This window comes from Homalodisca vitripennis, chromosome 2, assembly GCF_021130785.1.
Source record: "Homalodisca vitripennis isolate AUS2020 chromosome 2, UT_GWSS_2.1, whole genome shotgun sequence".
NCBI lineage: Eukaryota > Metazoa > Arthropoda > Insecta > Hemiptera > Cicadellidae > Homalodisca > Homalodisca vitripennis.
The window spans coordinates 82668197-82694702 of record NC_060208.1 but is presented as its reverse complement, the minus strand read 5'-3'; the positions used below and the strand labels follow the sequence as shown (position 1 = coordinate 82694702).

The following is a 26506-nucleotide window of genomic DNA, read 5'->3' as shown; positions in this document are numbered from 1 at the left end:
TTTTATTATTAATTTTTCCTGTGATCAATCAAGTTTTGCAAAATCTAAATCAAGCATGTTTTGTTATCTTTACCCAACATTACATATTAAAAGATTACCCCACCATTTATACCTACTTGTATACATATTCTGGTATTCACCAGTCATAATATTCATGAGTTTAATCTTAGTAAATATCATTTTTATCTTTTAATTTGGGTAAATTTAAAGAATTTTTATTTTTATAAATTAAAGAAAAATGCAAAATGCCTTCATGCTCTTTTTAAAGCCTTATTCTGTTTAAAAGCTTTGGAAAAATATTTTAGTGTTTTATGATAACTCTTGTATGTACCTTTTTTCTAAGCACAAATCCGCAATTATCAATCCGATTATGGAATAAAATAATTTATACCAATATAACGGAGCTTTTCTGTAGCTGTCAGTTTAATTTCTCTAAACACCTGACAGAACGCAACGAAAGACTTATTGCAGAGATGATCAGATGCAGATGAATTGCAATTTGAAACTGTGACCACCAAAACTAACACCTTTCCTCCTTGCACCAAAATAAACTTGTGTACCAAGTTTAAAGTTTCTAGAACCAAGGCCAGAATATGATAAAGGCTGCAGTTCTGATATGTAACGTCACAAGATCCGTCCGACCGCTCTGATTCATGAAATAGACTCATAACTGTTAATATTTTATATTTTTTGTTTCGTCATCGAAAATAATATGCTACTATACTTACTAGACAACATTGCAACTGGTGGCCCTTGAGGCCAGGAATATCCAGAGGTTGGAAGCCGGCAGAAGCTGGGAGCTAGATAAGTCATGTCAGATGTCGATATCTGTCTGAATCGAGTAGCTGTTAATGACTAAGATGCTTAAGACCTTCCTGGCCCCAGGAGCGTCCGATGTCCTGAAAATACTGTAGAAGAGACCTTCAAAAAATACCACGTGCTAGGACCTTCCAGAGATTGAGATCTATAAAGGGCCGGGAACTTGATAATGCCGAGTACTGCAAGACACCAGTACCTCGTTGAAGCCGGGAATTCCTATAGACTAGGCGCTGCACCAGATAGCTGCAATAGTTTTAATGCTGCTAGAGGACGGCTTCTAGCCAGAGTCCTGGAGCTGTTAGTTCCTGACGGATCCTAGAGTCTGAGATGTACTAAGTACCGAAAAGACCCATAGTTGAAATACTCCTAAATATTGGTAGCTGTCAGTGGTCAGAGGCTCCTAGTGCACGAGAGATTTCACTCCAGTCATGAAGCTTCAAAAAACTGGGAGCTTTCAGAAAGTTCACAGACGAATTTAATTCAAATCATTTTGAGTTTTAAGGAAGAATGTGGTTTAGTAGTGTAAGTTTGAATGGACTGGTGTTCATGAACTGTAACGAAAACCTACCTGAATCTTGTGGCCAGTGAACCTACACGTATTTACATATTTGCTATTGTATTATTGGTGTTGTTGTAAAAAATATGTATAGTGAATTTAGATATTATATAGTTGAATGTATTGTTAGTAATTAGAAAAAAATGTATGTTGAAGATGGCGCAACTTATGTTTAAAGTAGTGTTATACTGTGACGCTCTTTCTGTTATAACATTTTACTTACTTAAAAATAACTCCTTTCTCTTCTATTTTTTAATTCTGAATAAAGCTGCTCTATTTGGAATTAAAAATTAGCATATCATATACTGTTGGAACGTTTATTTCTGAATTATAACTATAGTCGCCGTTTTAATTAAATGTGTGAAAAATATATAGTAACATTCTATTCAAAATATTCGCATATCGGGTAAACCTCCTGATCGCAGCTTTTGTCATTCCACCCGTACCCGTTGCTATCCATCTCATAAAACTCCAAGCAGTGCTCGTTTCCTCCCAGGTTGTTAGGCTCTCGAATATTCCAGTCCTTGAACTCTGGCAGTTTATCTCCAGAAGACATCCAGAGCCAGTCTCCCCCTAAGTTTGTCCCGGACGTCCAGAATTCGTAATTGCGTATCCCTGGAAAAATATTAAGAATGGTGTTGGTGAAAACAACTTTAAATTTAACCGATAAAGTAACAAATAACTCAATAACCTAAATAATAAAATCATTACAACGGAGAACAGAAATAACCGACAGAATGCAACAAAGTCTTACCACCCAATTCAACTAAGTAACATAATCACATGTGTTATCATATTACTTTATAGACTCTCATATTATTGTGCTTAGGTTGTTTGCAAATGCTATAATCCTGCGATTAACTCGTTACCATCACGGTTACCCATAATACCAATGTAGAAAGTTATATTTCAAGTACGACTTTTACTTTTACCATTACTTTTGACCTCTTAACTCCAAATAATTACAATTGGTGCAAAACGATCCTATATACCAATGTTCAAGGACCTTTATTTCAAGAGTTACCTCGTAAACGGATTGACAGACATAAAGGTAGACAGACAAACGAAGGAAAAGACAACAACTCGATTTTAAGTAGGATCTATTAGGTCAGGAATAATGGTGATGATAACAATAGATAAATTGATCCTTGTTACAATGTGTCGCATTAAGTAATTATTAGTTACTAGCGCAATAACCAATGACTAATAAAGCAGTTCTTAGTTTTACATACAGTCACATACGGTGCATGACAAGTCTAGTTTTAACACATGGGTGCGATCCTGAAGTCCAGTTTTGAAGTATAAATTATATTTCAATACTTAAACATTTAATAAAGTACTGGACTCATTCAGATTCTAGATAATTTATGAGTAAGGAGTCAATGGATTTCTGCAAGATAGAAAATTCGATTCCCACCTTCAAAATTTCACATAACTTATGGATAATACTATATATAGTCTGCTGTAAATAATCTTTCAATTTTACGTTTTAAGTCTTTTAATGTTTTGTTTAAGGATATAACTTTAATGCAATAATAACATATTCCATTATTACATCTTACAGTATTTTATACAACTTCAATTTTACAAAATAAAAATTATTAAGCTTATCCCATAAATTACGCATTTGCTTAAACGGACACATTTAAAACATTTATAATTTCTATCTCATTAGTAATATAAAAGTTTCCCTTTAAATATAAAATCGTATTTTATAGTTAATTAATTTTTCTTTGATCGTACAAAATTTGAGCAAATATACATATATTTACGAAAATAAATACCTATTACCAGCAGCTGTGCATTTCTATAAATCGAATTCATTAGCCTGCTTTGATAAAGTTTATGATGTAATATGATGGTGCTTCATAATATTTTTAAGCGTTTTTTTTTTTTTTTTTTACGATAGGAAAATGCATTATGCACCGTCAGGGACAGATGTTCGCCCTGGTGTGTGGGACTCTCACCCACTAAAGACCTACCGGTCCAGGCATTGGAAACCCTCTCGGGAACGCATCTCTGCAACTACTTCAAGAGGGTGCCATCGTTCGCCCAATGGGCATTACTTCATTCTAAAATCCACCAGCATGAGCTATTCTAAGCGTTAGTAAGCTTACATCAGGTAATACTTATTACAGTGGTCTTGGTTAAAGGACAGACCCTTATATCAGATTTGTATGTCCTAATTAAGAAAATATAAGCATATGTCTTACAAACACGCTTTGTTAAAAAATATTTACTTTCCTCCTGGTTATCTACTTCTGGTCTAAGATATTTCCAGTGCCATAGTTGAGACTGCTTTATCGTGCCGATGAAGAAAATATTGTCCCGTATTGTATTGTCTTATTGTCCCGAACTGAGAAGCCTAATAGAGCCAAAAACATTACTCCCCATATAAGGGAAACATTATTACTAAGTTCATGCAACATTTCGAAATAATCGTATATAATAGAGTTTGCCTTATGGAAGACTTTTTTGTTTTGTGGTCCTACATTTATGTTAAAGAATGAATCATTGAAGCATGTTATTGTTCATTCCTCTGTTTTTCTTTTAGCCACTGTAAAAATGCAATATCACAATGTCAAGGAAGACATCAAGTTTTTATTATCCTATGTGCAAAGATTCACAGCTTTTTTTTCATTAAAGTGAGTTTTTGTAATAGTATTTACAAATACAAACTTTAAGCAAAGTATTTCCAATGCATTATATGTTTTTTATTCGCCACTAGCGCACGAGAATAAAAGTTATATCGTAACTTTCTCTCTATTATCTGAATTACAATACTGATCAAGCACTGCGTGCTTAAGATGATATGGAATTAATACGATAACACATGTTTCAACCTCTTCGACAAACTTCAAGCTGAAACTTCAAAGAAGGCTTAATAGCCACAAGAGCTGTGTAATGCCAGTTACATTTGAATAGTAAAACGTAAATATTATTATTTTTCCAAGTTGTAAAGTGTTTCGAAAAAGACTTTTCCAATCTTTTCATCATATAAAGCTTTTTTAGACTTAAGAAAATATTTTTTTAATTAGCTAAATTGGCCCAGCAGTTCTTTAGGTTAGCGCGTAGCAATACGTTTAGTGGTTCATGTGTATATATAACATGAATGATATATGGTAATGACTGTTTCATATATTTCAATAATTTTTATAAAATACCATAGTAATTCCAGAAAAACAGACCTGCAAATAAAATTATTATATTTATTAATCCAATTGGTTCATGTTGGATTAAATAAAACTGTAGGCAAAGTTAGCAAAATCTCATATTTTAATACTAGATAGGCAAAGTCAAAGATGAGTAGTTAAAATAAATATTTATTTTCATCTTTTGAAGATAAAATTTCTGCTAAACTTAAAATGAACAATCTCTGCAGCAAGTAAAGTTCATAACACAAAATAATACATAAATTAAACTAATATTTATATTGCAAGGAAAAGAATCAAGCACGATTTATTAGACATTAGAATATAAATTGGACTTAATAATGATATCAAAACTGTTCTCTCACAATTGGAATAGCATATACTGAGTGCAAAATGGTGAGGGAAAGGTGTGTTAAGAGGGGAAATTTGGGTTAGAGGGCAATGAAAATAAGTAGGACAAAAAGAGAAGAAGGAGTAAGAGACAAAGTAGGGGTAAAAAGAAAGTAAGGGAATGGGAAGACGGTGTCGGAGGGAGAGTAGCAGTAGGAATGTAGAGTTCGAAGATAAACAGAAGAAAGAGGGGAGAGTAATTGATTTTGAAAAATATATATTTGACAGAACACCAATACGTTACAATACAATGATACCAATATAGAGAAAATCCATTACCCTTTCTTTATAATACTTATCATAGACGAATAACTAAGTTTTATATTTATATTTAAGTCGTTTAGTTTATATTTATAAACTGTTTTTATTTAAAAAGCATAATTCACTTGTTTTACTTTTAATCATGTTATTTATTTGTTATTTAACGGACACCAGGTCTTACCTGTCTTTCTGATCTCTTCTTTGATCAGTGCATTTTCATCTTTAGATTCGACAGTAGCCAATCTTCCACCGTGGGATATACAGTGAGAAAATGCTGCATAAAAGTTAACCTGCACAGGCAACAAGATTTTTAGCCTTGTATTTACATTTCCACTATTTTAGATGTTAATACTTTTTGAAAACTTATTTTAGCTCAATAAATTAAAGTTAATAAATATTTGTTTTTTATTGATACATACAAATATAATACACTCCTTTCATATATTTTCCATAGCTGCCAATCACGCGGCATCAGCGAATAGTACGAATAGTTTCTACACTTTTTACACTGAATAAAATATAAAAGTTTGGAAAATACGCAAGAAAGTTAACTCCCATCACACATCTCTCATACAACACATCATGTGCAATGCAATACTGTACATTTAATGGAATATTATAAACAAGCAATTATTTTTCTTATCAGTGTTTTTCGCAGCTATTATATATGCTAAGTTCATTAAGACTATTAATATTACTAAATTGTGCTATACCTTGACGAGTCTCTCCACTCTGTAGACCTTTTTGCCCGGAGGTCTGCTGCCTATTATTAAACACCTATGAGAATAACGTGCTGCAACAAAATTCGTTTCTAAATATTTATTATGTTACTGTTAATTTATTAAAAGAATTACAATGTTAGTATAATAATATTTTACCAGTCATATACAAATGTACATCTATGATACGTGGTCTCTTAAAATTAATTTTTATACTTAGTTAAACCTGGTAATAACTATGTGTTATATTATAACTGTGTTATAACTATAATATTAAACACTACAGATCTCGCATTTTGGTTTTGCATGGATTTATTATCTTATTAAATACTTTTTTTCTAATAACCATTACCAATTTCTGTTGAAGAGTGAAAGATGAGTGTAGCGTTTTTAAAGCTACATTGATTTATTTTTTAATTAAAACGAACCCAATATAAAAATTTTGGGATCGAAATATTGGGACTTAATTTTAGATTAGATTGTGAAATGTCAGGGTAAAATCGAACATGTAATCCTTTGGCAAGTTAGCACTGGTAGTTTTAAATTGTTAGGAAGGCAGGTTGACTGCCTTGAATTGATTAGAACTTGTCTTATTGTGAGTATTGTTCTCCTGGTTTGATACAGCTGGACCAATGAGAGAGCTCCACGGATGTCCTGCAAAGGTGATTGAAAAGGGAAGTATTTAAGCGCCCGCTCATAATTTTCGCCCTTCTTTTGGTTATTTTCGTGAGTAAAGTTAATTGCAGTGCGCCGTATTTCTTAAATTTTTTTTCCGCGAGTGATTTTGAGGTAAGCACCAAATTTATTGTACGTTTTATTGAAAAAGTCATCTTGATCTGATATTAAATTAATTTTGTTGTCTTTTTTTATAGGAAAAAATTAAATTCATAGAAACTACATAGCAATCTGAATAACTTATTCTCGAAGAACAATAGAGCATAATAAAATTATACAAGTTACATTTGGTTCATGCTTGCAAGAGAAGTGAATTAAAATTGAACTTTGTTAATAACTTTAATTGAAATTTGAAAAAGTAGTAATTTATTAATATTTAACTGGAACTGTTTATTGTGAATTATTAATTGAAAATTAATTGAACTTTATAATTGTTAGAGAGAGAGTTGTAATCTGAATTGCAGAGACTTGAAAGTTAAGGTTCAAATAGTGTAAAGAGAAGTTGAAATTTTATTTTGTATTTTGAGTGAACTTAGAAGTGAACATTTTTATTTTAATTATTTCCAAGTGGTATTTCATTTTATTTTAAAACTTTATTATTTTATTTTAGAAGAGAGCTCTGATTTTTAGTTTGATAATTTGATTAATATTTTTATTTCTTGCCAAAGGAATTTTTAAATTTACAAAAAGTTTTGTCAATTCTTTGTGGAAAATAGAGTGATAAAAATTCTGAAACGTTGAACTTATTAATTTGCCAGTTTAAAAATAAATCCATTGTTTTCATTTAGAACTGTGATTTTTATTTTAGACAAACCAGATAATATTTAATAGTTAACAATTTTAGTAATACATTGTACTTAATATTCACTAGGATCTTTACTAATCAAAAAAATATTTTATATCGTCTTGGATGTATTATTGATGATTTATATATTAATACTCTGGAATATTAAGATCAACAATCCAAGTCGTTATAATGAGCTATTGACATTAACACATTCGCTGCGGCAAAAAGCATATTTAGGGTTACCGGATACTGTAACATTTTTATGTAGAAAAAACTTTCCTTGTACGGTAGAAAGGCAGGATTGAAGGTCTAAATGACGTTTCCGGCTGATTTTCCTGAAACTGTGACGTCACAATTTTCGGACCCTACTGGGGCCGGCCACATGTTGTGCTGATCCCGTAACTGTCGAAAGTTATTACGAGCACTCTGCTACTGATATCACTTACTTGTTTCATTGAAAGTCCATATACACTGAATGGCCTTGCCCCAAATAATCCTTCAAAAGGTGTAGGACAACCTACGGTAGTATATGATTTGCTCGTGTACACGAGGGATCTAAGAATAAATCCCTGATACTCTGTCAAAGTGTACAATTGTGTGATCTTCCTCTCGACAGTACCATAGCTTCATCGAGAGATAATTCTTTTTGAGGGTAGTACACATTTCTCATTTTGTCCTTGAAGTAACCAACAACAAACTGAATTTGTTCTATGGAGTTTGCAGTACCGAGGTCAAAAGCATTGTCGTTTGTTTTGCAAAAATGCAAACAACGCATAATGGACAAGATCCTGTCCCTCGACATAAAATTACTAAAACACTTGAAATTTAATAAATAAACCGTTTTCCAATAGTCTTGGATTCGATTTATTTGTATTTTGCCTGTGTGCAATAAAACGCCTAAAAATGTCTTCAGCTCGGGTAATGTCTTTCCACGCATTTATTCTTGATTTCGGTATCTAGGTTGGTTTACTGTATACACATTACACAATTGAATGCATAAACATTTGGAAATTTGCAAATATTTCCTAGGAAAACATCATCAAGTAGGAGTGTGAAAAAATCTATTGGGGAACCAACCCCCGGGACTGATGCTAACAAAGATTCGGTTCTGACGAATTCAATAGGCCTCATACCTGTTGTAATACTCCGAGTTGGAACCTCAATAACAGTAGCCTCTTCGTCACTTTCAGATGAATTGTCTGAGGAAGAGTCGTCTACAACTCTTTCTATGATATCCACAGAACCATCACTGTCGTAGTTTTGTTCATTGCTGGAGTGAAATTTAGTCTGACCAGAGGCACCTGGCACTGCAGGATCCATTTTTATAAAAAAAAAAACACAAATTATGTAGAGAAAGAATTACACAGTTGATATACACGGAAACAACACACTGAACACTCACAGATTAGAACGGACTCCTATTGAAAAAGAAATGTAACGGGATAAAACAAACGGAACCGATCACAATAAGGTGTTGGTCATAAACTAATATGCGGCAGAGATTCAATAGTTTACAACGAATGTCGGAATTACATTGAGGCTTTGTGTGTAGAGCAGCCAGGTGGCCTCATTTAGGGACGTCCGTGCTACGCGCGTGAATTTGTTGTCTTCATGTGGGGCCGGCCGCACTGAATGTGTTAACTAGCTAATTTATAATAGTACGTTTTATTACTAGTCTCGAAAGTTATGTACTGCGGGATGAGATTGTATTTAAGAAATAGCTATCGATCCCCGCAACAGAATGGTTTACACAAATATTGAAAGATACGTTGTATCATATGCAAAAAAAGCATATGAAATCGTTTAAAAAATTAACTTATATTTCAGAGTATAGTAGTTTTTTTTTTTTTTTTCATAATGAAAAGTAACACTATTTTTTATTTAACTTTGGCGTTAAAACCAACCGATTGAACATACGACTATAAAAACAAATAACGGAATCACACTGATTGTTTATACAGAGAAATAGATGCTAAAATAGCTAAAGGTTGTTTACATCGAGAAAGCAATATTTATAAAAGTGAAAATCAAAGGACTAAGCTATAAAATATGATTTTTGTAGGTCTCAGAGGTAATGTAAAGTAGCACATTACCACACATAGTGGTAAAAAACACTATAAGTTAAAAAGCTAATAACCAATGATTTGTCTAATAAAAAGTTGTTTTTGATGCCTATAATCACTACAGTATAGAGTCCATGATTTCAATAGCATATATCCGCAAATTACATATGACACAGAGTCCAAAAACTATGGTACATGGAGAACAAAACTTAAAATTTCAATTTCATCAAAAATATATACAACCTGGAACGCTTTAAGAGTGTAAACTTAATCCTACAATTTGGATATACTTTTTCCGAAATCAACAACTCCTACTTCAATTTCTCTGCTCAGCATTATTCAGATAACTCAGGATATATGATATATGCTAAGTGTAAATAAACCTTGGTAACAAATGTAGCCTATGCGTAACATGCGAACATCCAAAACAACCTTTCTGGCAATTACATTTATGAGGTTTATATAAATCTTTATGTGGAACAATATCGATTTCACATGTCTAGACAAAAGTCATTATTTTGTTTTTTTATCCAGGTTACTTAACTTGGGTAGGTAAGTACTTAATTCTGAGTATAAAAGTTACGTGTTAAACGATTCCAGAAATATACTTACTATATCATTATTATATGCTTGGTTGGTTTTTGCTACAAATTTACTCGTAACGTTATTACAGAAAGAAAAACATTAAGAAACCTGTACTATTCACAAATGTTTCACTCTTACAACAGTGGCTTTCTTTACAGTACATTTAACTACAGTATAAAACCGGAAAAATTCCCTTTGTTTAGTTTGAATTGCAATACTTGGATTGTCTAAAAGGGTTTTTTTTTTTTTTTTTTGTAAATTAATGTGATTAGAGATACCTATATCTTTACAGCCAATGATGGGGTTGCCAGAGAACCCAGGCATGCAGGTACAGTACGGTACATGATCGTGGACCTCGCAGGTAGCATTGTCGCTGCAAAGACCAGAACATGGGTCCTTACATTTTCCGTTGACACATGCCATCAGTTTGTCACAGTTATTGTTGTTAATACACTGATCAACTGACCCTGAAACAGATTAAATAACTGTTATTTACGTTATACACTGCATTCCCAGTAGGGTTCACTTCGCCGTTTTGATACCTGCCCGTAGAATCTACAGGGTGGAAAAAAAGTATGGAAACGCTTTCACTAATTTTGTATGGCTTCACTTATACAAATTAAATTTTGTACATCACCAACTTGTATTAAGAACCTAGTTTTTGAGACCAGTGGGGACATTTTATCTTTTCAGGGGGACGGCCCGTGAGGAGTCGGACGAAAATCTTAAATGTAAGCATAGGCCGAGTTTGGTATCAAATTAAAGGTCTAGTAGTAAAGAGAAACTCATTGCCGCAAACCGTACTTAAAAAGGTTGACCCTATCCAGAGTACGGACCGTTTGAATGTCATAAGTAACGTTTGATTAATTATTATTTCTCCGCAATTTCACAGTCTCAGGTAAACTGTTCTGACTGAAAATGACACTTTATGGAACACAATTATCCAAAAGAATTAAATTAAACATTATCTATGTATTACAAAAAATAAACCATACTTTTTAAATGAGGTGCTCAAAACTGCTCTCCGAGCACTCGTTGGCAATGAGCTAGTCTATTATAAAAAACCTACTGCAGTCACATTTTGAAGCATCTCGGGTGTCATTCTTCTTGCTTCTTCTAATAAACGATTTGTCAGCCCCTCAATGTTGGCTGGTTTAGTTTTATACACATTATCTTTTAAGAAGCCCCACAAAAAGAAATCTAGTGGATTAAGATCCGGTACCCCTGCGACCAATCCAACGGTTAGGAAACACTTCATCTAACGGTTTGCGCACCCGCAAATAGTAATGGGGCGGTGCTCCATCTTGCTGAAACTATACTGCATTAAAATTTGCCCCAAGAAAGAGCACGCACTGCTGGCAAAATGTTATTTGTCAACATATTGAAATAAATTTCGCCTGTTAGATTTCCATCTATCACAAACAGTCCTACAATGTTATTGTTTATTATTCCAGCCAACATATTCACTTTCTGAGGCCTTTGTGTGTGGCCTTCTATCATCCGTGTGGATTATGGTCGGCCCAATAACGGCAATTATGCCTATTAACTTGTCCATTAACAAAGAATGTAGCTTCATCTGAAAACAATATCGAACTTAAAAAATTGTGAATTTCGTCACACTTTCTCATCATTATTTCGCAAAATTTAGTCCTTCGATCAAAAATCATCCTCTGCAAGTTCTTGGTGTTAGCGTTACTTTAAAAGGGTGATACTTGTTTTTGTGTAAAAAACATTCAACACTGAGGTATGGCTCATATCAAGATCTTCTGCAGCCTCTCTGGCCGAGGTGCTGGGATTTTCAGCAAATGTTTGGAGTACATCCAAAGATTTTTGTTCATTTGTTGCCGATTTTGGGCCTGCCACTTCTTTCGCGATCTTTGACTGTTCTAGTTTCTTTCAAATCTGTTTACTGTCTTACACACTGTTTGACTTACTAATTGGGGGTCTATCAAGAAAAGTGTCACTAAACAAATGCACTGTTTCTTCATAGGGACGAACTAGATATCCATACTCCACGCATCATAAGCAGCGTGATTCTCTCAAACTCACTAAGTGACATTGCTTTTAAAACTAGTAGAATAAAATGTAAACACTTAAGTAAAAAAAATGTATAACTATCGCAGTACCTTCTAGTGAAGACTTTCAACTTTATCTTACGTGGACGAAATTATAACGTAGACTAAAAACCAAGCTGATATTACAAATACAAAACTGTGGAGTTTTGCTTTGACAGTACTGTTTGTATTGCTTAAACCAGTTTATGTTTGCCTGAGATAAAAGGGCTGGAGGGACTGGACCTTGACCTCATGTTGATAAGGAGTTACAGTGGTATTATTGAATACTCTCAGTTTTCTTGAAGACAAGACAGGAAAAACCCCTATTTACTGCTATCCAACAAATGTAGAGGTAAAAAAAATAATTTTTTGTTGGAAATTGTTTTTCAAATTTACATAACCGACATAAAACATACTACTGAAAGTAAATTAGTTACTTCACAAGACAAAATTACTAAATTTCTTTGTCATGAAATTCATACGGCCGTACTCTGGATAGGGTCAACCTTTTTAAGTGCGGTTTGCGGTAATGAGTTTCTCTTTACTAGACCTTTAATTTGATACCAAACTCGGCCTATGCTTACATTTAAGATTTTCGTCCGACTCCTCACGGGCCGTCCCCCTGAAAAGATAAAATGTCCCCACTGGTCTCAAAAACTAGGTTCTTAATACAAGTGGTGATGTACAAAATTTAATTTGTATAAGTGAAGCCATACAAAATTTAGTGAAAGCGTTTCCATACTTTTTTTCCACCCTGTATATTGAAAACAGCGCGAAAATGTGTTACTTAAATCTGCCGCTACTCCATTGATATCCGGGAGCGATACATCACTAACACGAAACGTCGAAATATTGATCGATGTGTCTATGTTATTGAGGAGGAAGTCTATTGAAGTGCATGGTTGATGATCATCGTCCACCGCCAGCACGATCAGCTAGCTACTCCAGATAAACTGCTATACCCTAAACCAATTAACGTTTAAAAATTCAAATGATCCATGTTTTAACATATGTTAATTTGGTCAATTGACATATTTACTTCATTTTTTTGGCCTTCACCTAGAAGTACGAATTAAGATGGATCTGAAATGTACATTGTTCAATTAAAAAATGCACAAGTGTTCACAGGTTTTCTTGTTTGTTTAATGGATCCCCTTTTGTGACCGAACTCTTACAGGTTTTAGTATAAAATTCTCGTTAATTTTAATATTATTTGATAGTCTATTATTGCCTTTCATCAATAACTATTCAATTCAATAATTTGTAATATTAGCCAACGAGGGTTTTTTTCCATTTAAACAATAACAATTATTAATAATCAGAAAAAAGTTATCCCACTAATATTATAAATGCAAAAGTTTGAATGTTTGGATATTTGGATGTTTAGATGTTTGGAGGTTTGTCCTTGAATCACGCTGACACTGCTATACTGCTATTTGGAACAGGTATAGCTTTTGGTCTGCATTAACATTTAGAGTGCTTTTTACCACCCACAACACACTCATTTCACCAAATAAAGTCGAATTCAAATTTAAAAATTTGTTTGTTTACATTCGAATGTTATAGACGATTCATTCTTTCCCTGTCTACAGTCCAAAAAGCAAGGTAACGCAAAACCTTAATAACGATTATTTTGGAATGTTGCATATCCTTAGTTTAACCTTAAGGATTCCCCCCTTATACCGGAAGTACATAAGAAGTAGGTAGGACTTCCCCCTAGGTCGTAATAGGCTTTTCAGTCCTAGCAAACTCAACTATGCCAACACGATTTTGACCAAAATAGATTTCCGAGAACTATATAATCGAATTTATATAGTATTTTAATCGAGGAAATATGGCAAGCTAACCTGTGACATAGTAGGTAAGTGAATCTAAACGGTCTTAAGTAGGCACTAGGTTCCTAGACCTAGCATCTCGGTCCTATGTAAGTATATATATTTTTCTTCGTCATAACAACAAGGCAAACTCTATTATGGAACTGGAAATATCTTAGACCTGAAATATATGACAAGGACTGGAAATATACGCTTTTTGACCAAAGTAAGTTAACAAGTAAACTTACGTTTTAAAATGTTTGTAGGACGCCCATTACATGACATCATAATTGCTTTTTATAAGGACTTGGGTTCTAAAAATAGCGTACAAAGCCGCGGGTAAGAGCAAGTATGTTTGGATTAAATACACTTCCCGATATAAATTTATTCAGTGTTCCACAAAGATCATTACTTGAGGCCATGTTGGTTCTTTTTTGTATGAAGTGTTATTAATTATTAATGTAAAATTAAGGGTCAAAACAATTATTATATTTATTTTTAAGGAAAAATAAATTAAAGTCAATAAAATATTGCCACATAAAGAATTATATCCTCACAACTTGATAAGATACTATTTTGACGCGCATTCGGTCACCCGGTTTGTTAGAACGGTTGAATGTATCTTTGCTTTGTAATTTTTATTATATACAAAAGTTTTTCTTACATCTGTTCTGGTATGTATATATATATATATATGTGTGTGTGTGTGTGTGTGTGTGTGTGTGTGTGTGTGTGTGTGTGTGTGTGTGTGTGTGTGTGTGTGTGTGTGTGTTCTTTCAAATATATATAATTACCGATTTAGGTTTATACTTGACCGTGCCTGATATGAGGTGAGTGGTAGAGAAGATTTCAGTCTCAATCCCTTTTCATACTGCAAACCACCGGCCGTAATTGATAGTGATCTTTTGGATGATATTTATCACATTCATAAGAAAAACTGAAGTGAAATAATCAAATTAACAACTCTTTGCCTTGCACATATTTGTAATCTAGTGTAGATTTGACCTTACCAAGGTGTTTTGACAGAATATTTGACCCAATATATCCTCACAAAACCAGTTTGAAAGTTTCTACATGTTTTTATGGGACTTGAATTGCTGAATTTATCTGGTATATATTACCTTGATAAATCCCACAAACTTCCACCAATATTTGGGCAATATCAAGGAATATTGTACGATTAATACGGGAGGATCCTAAGGGCTACAGGAGAGAGAAAGAGTATCGCACCAACATTGGCAGGTATGCAGTTCTAGCATTACAAATTGGAGTGATAGTGGGAGTAGCCCATATAACTGCAAATGTAATTTATATCTTAGATTGATATCTCATCACATAGTCTACTGAATATACAAAGTAAAGTAAAGTAAATAAGTAAGTAAGTAATATATCTTGGTATTATTTCGTCAGACATTAATGCCTACGATAAAATACCGATTCATTGTATTTAAATATATTAAATGTCAACAGTTCTAATAACAATGCTTTCCAATTTCATGTTGTCTGGTAAAATAACACAAAAATGGTTTTCTATAATGACTCAAAAATACTGTTTCTTCTATGTTTTAATAGCATCGTGTCTCTCCAAGTTTCATTTGCTTTGTAACGTATTCGTGAGAATCACTTAAATTATAGTACATATTATAAAGACCATATTATATGAAAGCTAAATTCTGAAAATTGAATATATCATGATGCAGCACCGATTAAACACATTTGCTGTTGTTAGATCGTACTGTTATAAGAGTAATTGTGGTTCAGCTAGTGCTTGTTCATCTCAGGATATTACACGATCTTCTTGTAATAATACAAGATATTCTCCCTATCTTTTTAATTAATATTCCTCTCGTATACTCTGTACAACTGATAGACATACTAATATAAATGTGATTTGGTACATACGTTGTCCTTTGTCTTATATTTATTTTGAATAAGAAAGAAACACCTGACTTGTTAGAAGTTGCATCAGAAATTATGTTGTCAGAGAAACCTATTTATACACATATCAAAAAGCGTTTAACATGTGTTTTAATTTCTAACAAGGTAGCTCTTTTTTATTTCCAATTGTTTAAGCTTGTATTTGAGTAATTATTTGCTTCCATTATACAGGCTATTTATGTAGGTTAAGCCGTCTATAAAGACTTATTTCTTAGTATTAAAGTCACACATACAATTATTAGTATTAGAAAATATTTACTTAATTAATAAATAATCTCTTCTTCAGTTACCTTGTCCTTGACAGCCAGTAAAAGGGTTGCCAGAGAAGCCAGGCTTGCAGTCACAGTGCGGTACATGGTCCCGGACCTCGCAGGTTGTATTGCCCTGGCAGGGACCAGGACATGGATCCTGACATTTTCCATCGATACATGCCAGTAGATTATCACAAGGAGTGTTATTATTACATTGATTAACGGGGACTGCAAACAGTATAAAAATAACTAGATGTTTCTTAGAGGAGACAACGGATTATCCAGCGATATATACAGGTATAATACTATATTATATAAGATATCATTTTAATTTTCAAGAATGGCTCATTTATTTATTTCATAAATTTATATTGGTTATTATATATATATATATATATATATATATATATATAAGAATATATACATTTTAGTTGAAAACTTCATGTACACGTCTAATCTTATAATGGAACAATGGTGTACTTCGTTTATTTTTTTTTAAAGTTTCATATTAAGTTATATCAGTAGATATGAATATGCCGGTTCTGGACCACTTTAGGAGCCGACCGAAAAGCAATGTCAAATACTGTTCAATGTACCATAAACAAATCTGTGAAATCAAAACAGTAAATTACGAATGTAAAATAACCGAATCTATAGCTGTTTTACTGTTCAATGTTTGCTTCTACATTTATAAGCTGTTTTAATGAAAAAATCCAGAAATCTTAATGAAAAATCTATAAACGGAAAAAATGAAATTTGCTAACAATCACTCGAGAAGTCGGGGAGAATGTGAGTAAAACCGCATTCTTTTCACGAGGTTCTTCATTTACTTTCTCCAAATGTACTATAAAATCATCAAAGATTTCAGGTCAATCGTAGTCAAATTCAATGTCCAAATAGTGAAAGATTATAGGTCAAATCTTCTCATAATAAACGCGTGTATTTAAACCTACAAACCTAATGTATTCTTTGAAAAGGAAAATAATTTTTTCAACGGTTCCAAGAGATAAGTAAAAATTTTTATTCTGTTTTCTAAATTCTGTAACAAATTGTGTTTGTTTTTTACCTCCATATTGCAATTTTGTAAGCAGATTATTCAAATGTGTTAGTTTATTTCGAAATTTCTTAGGTTTAGGTCTTTCATACAAAATTAAATTACAATCTCTACAAACTAATCTTTTATCAACAATTTCTCCTCTATTATAACACTTGTAACAGTTGGCATTATACTCTTCCATTTTTACAAAAAGAATAAATGGAAGGTATGGAACTAACTCTGCCGAGAAACAAATTTTTTAGCACAAACGTTTGTGTTTACATTTCTACAACAGAGATAAATAGAAATAATTTCATTCTATTGTACAACTATTTAGGATATTATGTGTATGATTATAAAGTTTATTACGGAAGAAATCGGGATTTTTCAGTGGCGAAAGAGTATATATTTGAAGTATTAGAAGGAATGAAAGAAAATAATATGAACATCATTAACTACTGAATTTCTCTAATATCGTTCTTAATCACATCATAGGCTAAAAATTTCTCAGAAACCACAACCACATAACAAATCGCGTTTGTAACAGCTTTTTGAAAATCCATATTGATAATTATATCGTTCTTTGAACCAGAAATATTTGTCATACTCTTTGTTGTATCAATGACATAAATAGGTCTATTCGCTAAAAATTCTTTAGGATTGTAATACATTTCCTTATTATTACAGTAAACTTTCTTAAAATCTTGATACATCTGATACATGATTCTGAAAAGACCTCCTGAAATGTTTAAATTTTGTAATTCATCTGGATAATAAGAAACCGTTCAATTTTACTCTGATATTTTTTACATCCAAACTATCAAACTTTGAAGGATTTTTTTCTTGATTATTCTGTCTACCTGTTTGAAAACCAATGATAACGAACTTGGGATTGAAGATATTTCTATAAATATTTGTAATATCGAACGAATAAGTTGTTCCGGAAATACCTTTTTGTTCAATACATTGCCAATCTAGAAAATTAAACATAATGTTTTGACTTTTTGTAATTTCATCAATCAACCTAATTTTACTCGTGGTTTTATAATCAATCATTGGAACTCTAATAAAAAAATCTGTAATTGTTATTTTTTCCATCAACAGGCATAACATTTCCAGTTGCAGTCTTCAGAATCACATCATCGTCTTCTGCTCTTATAAAACTTAGATAAAATCCTCCTTTATAGATCGGAATAGTAACATTTTCAAAAAATCCTAATCCAAAATGAGATAAATTTCCAGCTGCTTCAAAAACACCAAATTTAAAATCTGATTCAAAGCCATTAGAAGTTTGAGAAATAACATCACTTTTTGAATACGAAATAGTTCCTTTAATCGTGCTTAATTGGCCACAGTTTTCGACTTCTTCTATCAATTTATTGTGTTTTCTTACTTCAATCTTAGAAAATAAAAACGGTATAAAATTATCGATTAATCTAACATTATCAGTTCCAAGATATGCTTGACCATCTTGTTTTGTTAAAGTTCCAGAAATATAAAACTGGAAGTTAGACGAGCAAAAGTTATCTCCAAAATCAATATTAAACTCAGTTCTTTTATTCGGTTCATTCAAATGTTGTTTACTAATTGGATAGAAATTTTTAAACTCCGCCCTTTCAATATCACTAGCATATTTTCTGTAGTCCGCCATTTAATAAGAGAAAATTTAGAAATTTTAAACATCATGTATAAGAAAGATATCATTTTTCATCGATCTAATGTACGTTTTTATAAGAAAAGATATAAATTTTAGTCATTTTTAATGATCTACTTCGTCATATTCAGGATTATCTTCCTTAAATTTTGCAATTTCGGCCACATATTTCAATAAAATCTGCACAGGATAGTAACCGCTATCTATAATATTGTTCCAATCAACTGTATCTTTATTTTCATCCAAAAATTTTATACTCAAGTGTTGATAGAGACAAAGAACAGACATATGATCTTTTAATTGATAATGTATATTTTCTTGAATGAACTCTGGGGACAGATTTTGATATTTAGCAATGTTATACCAATTCAATTTGTTTACGTATAATCTCATCATATCTTCGGATAATTCATATTTTTGAGAAATATCATCCCAATGTTCTTTTTTCAAATCTCTTTCGTGTTGCATTATAAAAAGATCGAAAGCACTGTAATGTCCCGCCATCTCTATTTATTAAGAAAAAATTTCAATTTTTTATAAATTGGCTCTTTTTAGCGTTACATTCAGCACATTTTCCAGAAACTCTTTTAACTCCATTGATATTTGCATAGTATTTTATATCACTTGTTGCAGTTTTTTCTTTACATCTCACACAGTATATGAGCGCCATTTATATAAGGAAATTTTATCATGCATAAAACCCTGCGAGAATACCTATTTCAGTAAGATCTTCCTCGAACTTATTAATTTTTTCTTCTAATTTTTGAAATTTGACAGCATAAGAATCATTGTATTCAACAAATTTATGACCAATATTCTCAAAAGTTTTCGTAGCATCTAAACTAAACTTATCAAAAGACTCTTTAAATCTAGTAAGTTTTTCATTAATTTCACCAACATCGTCTACTGATCTTTTACTTCTTTCATCAAGTTTTTCATAGACTTCTGTTGTAAAATCTTTAACATGCTGTTTATGATTCTCATAATTTTGTTTTATTTCATTAAACATTTTAATAGGATCTTCTAATTGAATCATTACAACAACATCAAATGGATTAATTCCTTTACTAACACTGCTAATTCTTTTTCCTTTAAAATCTAAGGCATTTTTAACATTCGGATCATGTAAATCAACAATATCGATGTTTTCTGATAATTTTAGAGGTTTTAAAATTTGTTCTTTAACAACAACATCATGTTTGTCAATACCAGGTCGAACACCGACAATTCTTTTTTTATTAGCCAAACTAACATAATTCTTTTCAACTTTGATCGCTTCAGTAATTTTATCAGCTTTTTCGATATGAGACATTAAATTGGTAAATATTTTTTTTGCACCATCTTCAAATTCTTTTTTCAATGTTTTTATTTTATCAGCAACTTCATTTGAACTCATGAAATTTGCAAGTTTGTTATCATATTCTGCTTTAAAATCTTCAATCTCGACAGCAAACATATCTGAATCTGGAAGGTTTTGTAATAAATTTTCTAACTTGTTATCAAACTCATTTCTCAAACTATCAAAATTCAAACTATTATTTACATTTTGAATAATTTGTGTTCCAAATACGTCAAAAATATTTTTGTGAATCCATATTTATTAAGTAATAATTTGTTAACAACTTCTTTAAAATCTTTACCATCACTCAGTTCATTCAACACAAAAACACATAAATGACCACAAATTGGGGGATCTTTATAGTCTTGAATCTGAGAATCATTGTAGTAGACGCTTGATTTTTTCAAATATTTAATCAATTCTATAGGTTGTTTGTCCTCAATTCTTCCATACGAATCAAAATAACATGCATTCTTATCATTTTTATAATAACAAATCCAATGCGTTCCACTTCCCATAATCGAGTCTAAATTCACAATTCCACATTCAAATTTCTTAACTTTTTCAGGTAATGTATCTCTCATGAAGATTCCTCTAAAATGTTTAATATTTTTGCAGATTTCTTCCAATTCCCCGAATGTTAAAGGTTTAAGTTTTTTTTTCAATGTTTGATTTCACGTAATTCAAAGTTTTTTCATCTAATCCAGATCCTGTAACATCTTCCAACTCTTTATCTAACCAATTTAAAATGTTTCGAACAATAGGAATCACATCCTTTTTAACGATTGGAGCAGCTTTACGAACATAAGGAACAACATTTTTAACAACTGGAATATTTTCTCCAAAATCTAATAAATCTTTCAAAAGTCCACCATTTTTAAGTTCTTTCAACTGATTATAAGAAAATTCTATTCTGGTTCCTTTATTGTTTTTCTTATGTTTTTCGAGTTTATTGTATTGTCTATTTGTTAAAAATATCTTATCTTCGCCATTTTTTAGTTGATCTATTTTAAATTGAATACTAACGGGTATTTTCTTCTTAAAAGCGGATTTTATTTTTTCTTTCTGATTTTTGCTGAAGTTTACGTTCACCTCCATTTATATAGTTAAAATTTCAAGTTCTCTTCGATTCCCATTCCTAGTTTTCTCTTCAAAAACATTGCTCCAGCTGTTGGAAGCGCAACAAATCTTTCACCTAAACTAGCATCTTTTGATAAAAATCTATCCATTGCTTTATCTTGCAAAACTTTATCTGCTATATGTCTGGAATTTGTGTCTCTATGTTTTGCATAAAAAATATCGTGTTCCATAGCAGCTTGATCTAATTTATTTATACCAGGATCTCCTCTTTTTAGTCTTTTTTCGAGTTTTGTGCCAGGCCCCAGATACTGATAAGTTGGTACGTGTAATTCAAAAGGTAAATTGTTGATAAAATCATTCAAAAGTCCACTACCCTCAATCATAGATGAACTTATTGTCGGCAAAATTCGTTTTAAATATTTAATTCCATCAGGTTTTTCAATCATTTCGTCAAGTTTGTTCGAAATAAAATCTTTAATTGCTTTCTTTTCATTAAAAAAATTGTTATTTCCAGCCTTCTCTTGAGCATAAATATAATTAATAATTCCATCGAGTTTTGTCAAATCGTCGATATATCTGTATTCAATCTTATTATCATTGTATTTTCTCACACCTGATCCTTCGATTCTTTTTTCCCAAATTGGTTTAATTAAGTTAATATATGTTTTACCTCTACTTGACTTAGGCTTCTTAGTAGATGGATCATTATTTTTGTAAATTGAGTCAGATTCCCATAAAATTTCTGTATACTTTTTCAAATCTTCTTCAGAATATAAATTATCTTTTGGAGCGTCATAGTCTGTTAATAATCTCCATAAACCTTGAGTTCCTTCATATGTTTTCTCATTAATAATGATATCATTATGCTCAAAATTAACGGGTAAATTTCCAATCATAAAACTTTTCTTTTTTTATCCCAATACAAACCAAATTTATCATCTTTTACTCTAGGAAGGAATTTTTTACCAATTTCACCAATTATTATATCCGTTGTTCCAGGACTTATTGGTTCAACTATGGTAGAGTCTTCAATGATTCGAGGTCTAAATGGTGTTGAAGATGGTAATTTTGGCAATTCAAACTCTTCAGATTCTGGAATTGAAATATCAGCAAATTGTCGTACAACTGGAACCAAATTCATCAAATTTTGATTATCACTTAAAACATTTTCAATTTTGCCCTCAACGTTTTTTATTGCAGAAGTTACAGGTTGATTGATTTTTTGAATAAATTCTTGTTCTTTTTCATCAATTCGAATCTGTTCTTTAAATTCTTTGATTAATTTCTTTTCGATTTGATCAAGTTTTTTTTTCGCTTCTTCAGAAGTTACGTTCACCATTTAATTAGAAAAATTTTGAAACGTGAACGTGGAACGTAAAACGTGAACGTGGAACGTAAAACGTGAACGTGGAACGTAAAACGTGAACGTGGAACGTAAAAACGTGAACGTGGAACGTAAAACGTGAACGTGGAACGTAAAACGTGAACGTGGAACGTAAAAACGTGAACACGAAACGTAAAACGTGAACGTGGAACGTAAAACGTGAACACGAAACGTAAAACATGAACGTGAAACACGAACGTGAAACGTAAACACGAACGTGAAACATGAACGTGAACGTGGAACGTGAACAGATTTACCGTTTTTTCTGTTATTTTCATAATGTAAATAAAAAGTAAAGATAATGTAAAAATAATTGTAACAAATATTTTATCAAGTAGATTTGTCAGACCACTGAGCAGCATTTATATTAGAAAATTTATTCAAATATTTACCATTTTTAGGCTTCAAAGTTAGATTAATAGTTAAAAATCCATAGTCTTCTTTCCAAATTTTATCACACAATTCATTAAAGTGGTTAAAACTCATATCAGATCCCACATAATTGTTGTAAATCTTTCTCGAATAGTGATCGTCTTGCTTAAAAACACACAACATATTCAAATTATTTCTAATAACTTGTTTATCAACCTTTGAAAAGCATTGGGAAAGATAGATACAAGATATGTTTTTGTGACGAGACATTACGAAATATTCCTTAATAACGTCCTGATTTTCCAAAATACAATCATCAAAAACGATTAACGAATTGGGTTTACATTTGCTTAACGGAACTATGTCCTCAGAAGCATTATAAAAATGTGATATTTCTTTGCTTAAGTTCTTCTCAATATTTTTGAATCTTTGTTGTAATTTTTTGTATACGTCTTGTTCTAAAGATTTACTAAAAACATACAAATTGGAATAAGGAATCAACCTATTGTAGATAAAATTCAATAATAAAGTTGTTTTTCCACATCCACTTGAACCAACAATTAACAATCTGATCGGTTGATCTTTCTTATTTTCTTCAAACGTTTGAAGTTTTATCTGATCTTTTTGCTTTAAAAATTTCTCCATTTAAATAGAAGATTTTCATCTTGAAGCAACGCTTGCGAAAATGAAGCTGTTCAAGTTGACTTCAGAAAGCTCTCAATTATTTTTAAACTTGGAACATCCTATACACTTAGAGGAAGAATCAAATTATTTTATCGGTTTAAGCGGTTTTTATTCTGACAATTTTGTAATAAATATTAGTGAAAGTTCTCCTTATTGTATAGGATTTAGTGAGAAGAACATTACCAAATATTATGGCTTCAATAAAGGATATTACACTTTCGACCAAATAAAAAATTCCTTTAAAAATTATCTGAAAACATTTAAACAATCAGATAAATCTCTTACGTTTAACGAAAATTACCTCCGAATCCAAACAACCTTTAACAAAATTCAAATAAAATCACCAGTAAGAATTATTCTTTCGGGAATTATAGTAGATTTATTAGGGGTCAAACAAACAACAATCGAACCAAATCAGATCTATGTAGGCAATCCAAAATTTAGACCGTTCGATGTAATTGAAGTACATTGTAATCTCGTTGAACCTAGTTTTGAAAATCATACCGAACATCTTCACAAAGAATCGGAAATTTTGTACACTTTCTTTCCAAATGTTGCTTATGGATCAAAAATTAGTGAAAAACCGAATGAAATAGACTATATTCCAATTAGAAAAAATATGAAAAGAATTCAAAAAAACGTCTTAACTGTTCAAGACTCTGAAGGTAATTTATTGAAAAATGAGAGTAAAACTACAATTTACTTAAGATTGTTGAAGCAACGGACATGAATCATGGGGAGCTATTGAATAGCTTACCTTCAAACTTTCAAGAAAACACTGTTTTCAACCTTTACACTCAAATAATAGCTTGTTAAATTTTTTCTATCTAAATGGAGTCTGTTGTGGATCTACTCAATAATCAACTTACATTCAATAATAAAGACATTTGCACGATTGTTGACGAAAATAATGAAATTTGGTTTAAGGCTAAAGATGTTGCAGAAATATTGGAATTTAAAAATACGAGACAAGCTATCATAGATCATGTTAAAGAAAAATACAAAAAAAAGCTTTGAAAACATAGATTCTGACAAGGGTATCGAATCGCGACTCTTACAAAAATTACATCCAGACACTATTTTCATCAATGAACCAGGCATATATTCTTTAATACTGAAATCTAAAATGAAGATTGCAGAAACGTTTCAAAATTGGGTTTTAGAAGAAGTTTTAACGAGTATTAGAAAATATGGCGAGTACAAACTTGAAAACGAAAATAAGCAGTTAAAAGATGAAATAAAACAGTTACAAATTAAAGATGAAATGAAATCATTGTAAATAGAGAATCAAGAATTGTGAATGGAATTAATGAAGAGAGATATGGTATGTAAAGATTTTGATAAGAAAAAACACCATGTTTTTGTGTTAATTAAGAAGAATCACATGTGGGAATGGCCTTATTACGTTATCAGAGCTCAGAAACGAGAAATACCAAACCGATTAAAACATCTAAAAATAAATTATCCTGAATTAGAGATTTTGTTCATTGATGACGAACCAAATTCTATCAATCTGTATAACCAAATGAAAGAATCTTTGAATATTTTATACAACGGAAATCATTTTACTACAAATATGACTGAATCTCGACTGATTTATAAAATATCTAAATTACACGATGAAAATGTTACTAAATTTTATTAAACTCTCTAATTATGATATTTTGTTTGTAAATGTTTAGCGTAACTAGGCAGCCATTGAAGAATTCTTCCACATTCACAATGAGTCTCTTTCTTCTGACTTTCTCGGTGAATTCTTCTAGCACAATCCTTACAAAAAGCCTGTTTTTTATCTTTACTATAATGCCAGTTGTGAAATTCTGAAATATTCTTATTTTCTTTACAAATGTAACATTTTTTCTCTTCTAAAGTTAATTTTTCCATTTTATCGTACAATTCTTTTTTATATATTTTTTCACAAGCCTTACAATAACAGTATAATCTGTCTTTTCTATTCTTATCTTGAAAAAAATCCTCTATATTTTTTATTTCTTGACACATGGGACATTACTTTTGAGACTCCATTTATATAGAAAAAATTAAAGCTTTGACTTTCTCAATTCATATTCATAAAACTTTCCGGTTATTTCTTCATTATTTAAATCTTTTATACTATAAGTTACAGGATCTGTGTTATTAACTTGATAAATCACAAAGATTTCTCTTGACCAATTGTTCTTATATTTCTTCGAAAATGTTTGTTTTTTACTAACAATTCTTACATGATCATCGACTTTAAATTTAGTTTTCGTGTGAATTTCAGGTGGAACATACTTGAAAACGGTCTCTAAAAACTCCTTTTCTGCATCTTTATCTACGACTTTGGGCTTCATTTTGATTGTGCTGTGAACCGTATCATTGTAATTTGTGACTATTTTTTGAAGAATATCGATCCATTTAAAGTTTTTATTAATCTCAAAAATTACTTTCATTCTCTCATTTTGAGTTCTGTTATATCTCTCTACGATACTGGATTTCTCTTCGTTTTCAGTATGATAAATCTTAATGTTGTATTTCCTCAAAACTTCGTTAAATTCTTTATTTTTAAACTCTAAACCCTTATCTGTATGAAGTAAATTTGGAGGTTTATGCCTGATTTTTATCGCGTCTTTTACTATATCTTCGAAAGCTTTTGAAACATCCTTGCCGTTTTTTCTTTTGATAGCTCTTGACCAAGCATATTTTGAGAAAGTATCAATAACATTTAACATATACTTAAATCCATCATTTTGATCCGAATAATTAGACATTATAACTAAATCTGCTGCCTATAAATCGTAAATTCCTAAAGTTATAATTTTTCTCTTTTTAAAACTTTTTTCGTACTGGTGCATGAATTTCTCTAGCTTCAATCTCTATCTCATCTTTATTCTTCAATTCTTTCTTTACTTGT

At 31.4% G+C, this 26506-nt stretch overlaps 1 protein-coding gene across 1 annotated transcript in view; it reads right to left on the bottom strand.

The window, feature by feature from the left end:
- Positions 1-1678: 1678 nt before the first annotated feature.
- LOC124354279 (slit homolog 2 protein-like) overlaps positions 1679-26506 on the bottom strand; it is a 49527-nt gene continuing 24699 nt past the window's right edge. The window contains exons 4-9 of the mRNA XM_046804615.1: positions 16104-16292; positions 10286-10474; positions 8493-8666; positions 5892-5971; positions 5360-5468; positions 1679-1990 (exon numbers count right to left, since the gene is read on the bottom strand). Of these exons, the coding sequence (XP_046660571.1) occupies positions 1758-1990; positions 5360-5468; positions 5892-5971; positions 8493-8666; positions 10286-10474; positions 16104-16292 (974 nt within the window). The 3' untranslated portion in view covers positions 1679-1757. The remainder of the gene's footprint in view (positions 1991-5359; positions 5469-5891; positions 5972-8492; positions 8667-10285; positions 10475-16103; positions 16293-26506) is intronic.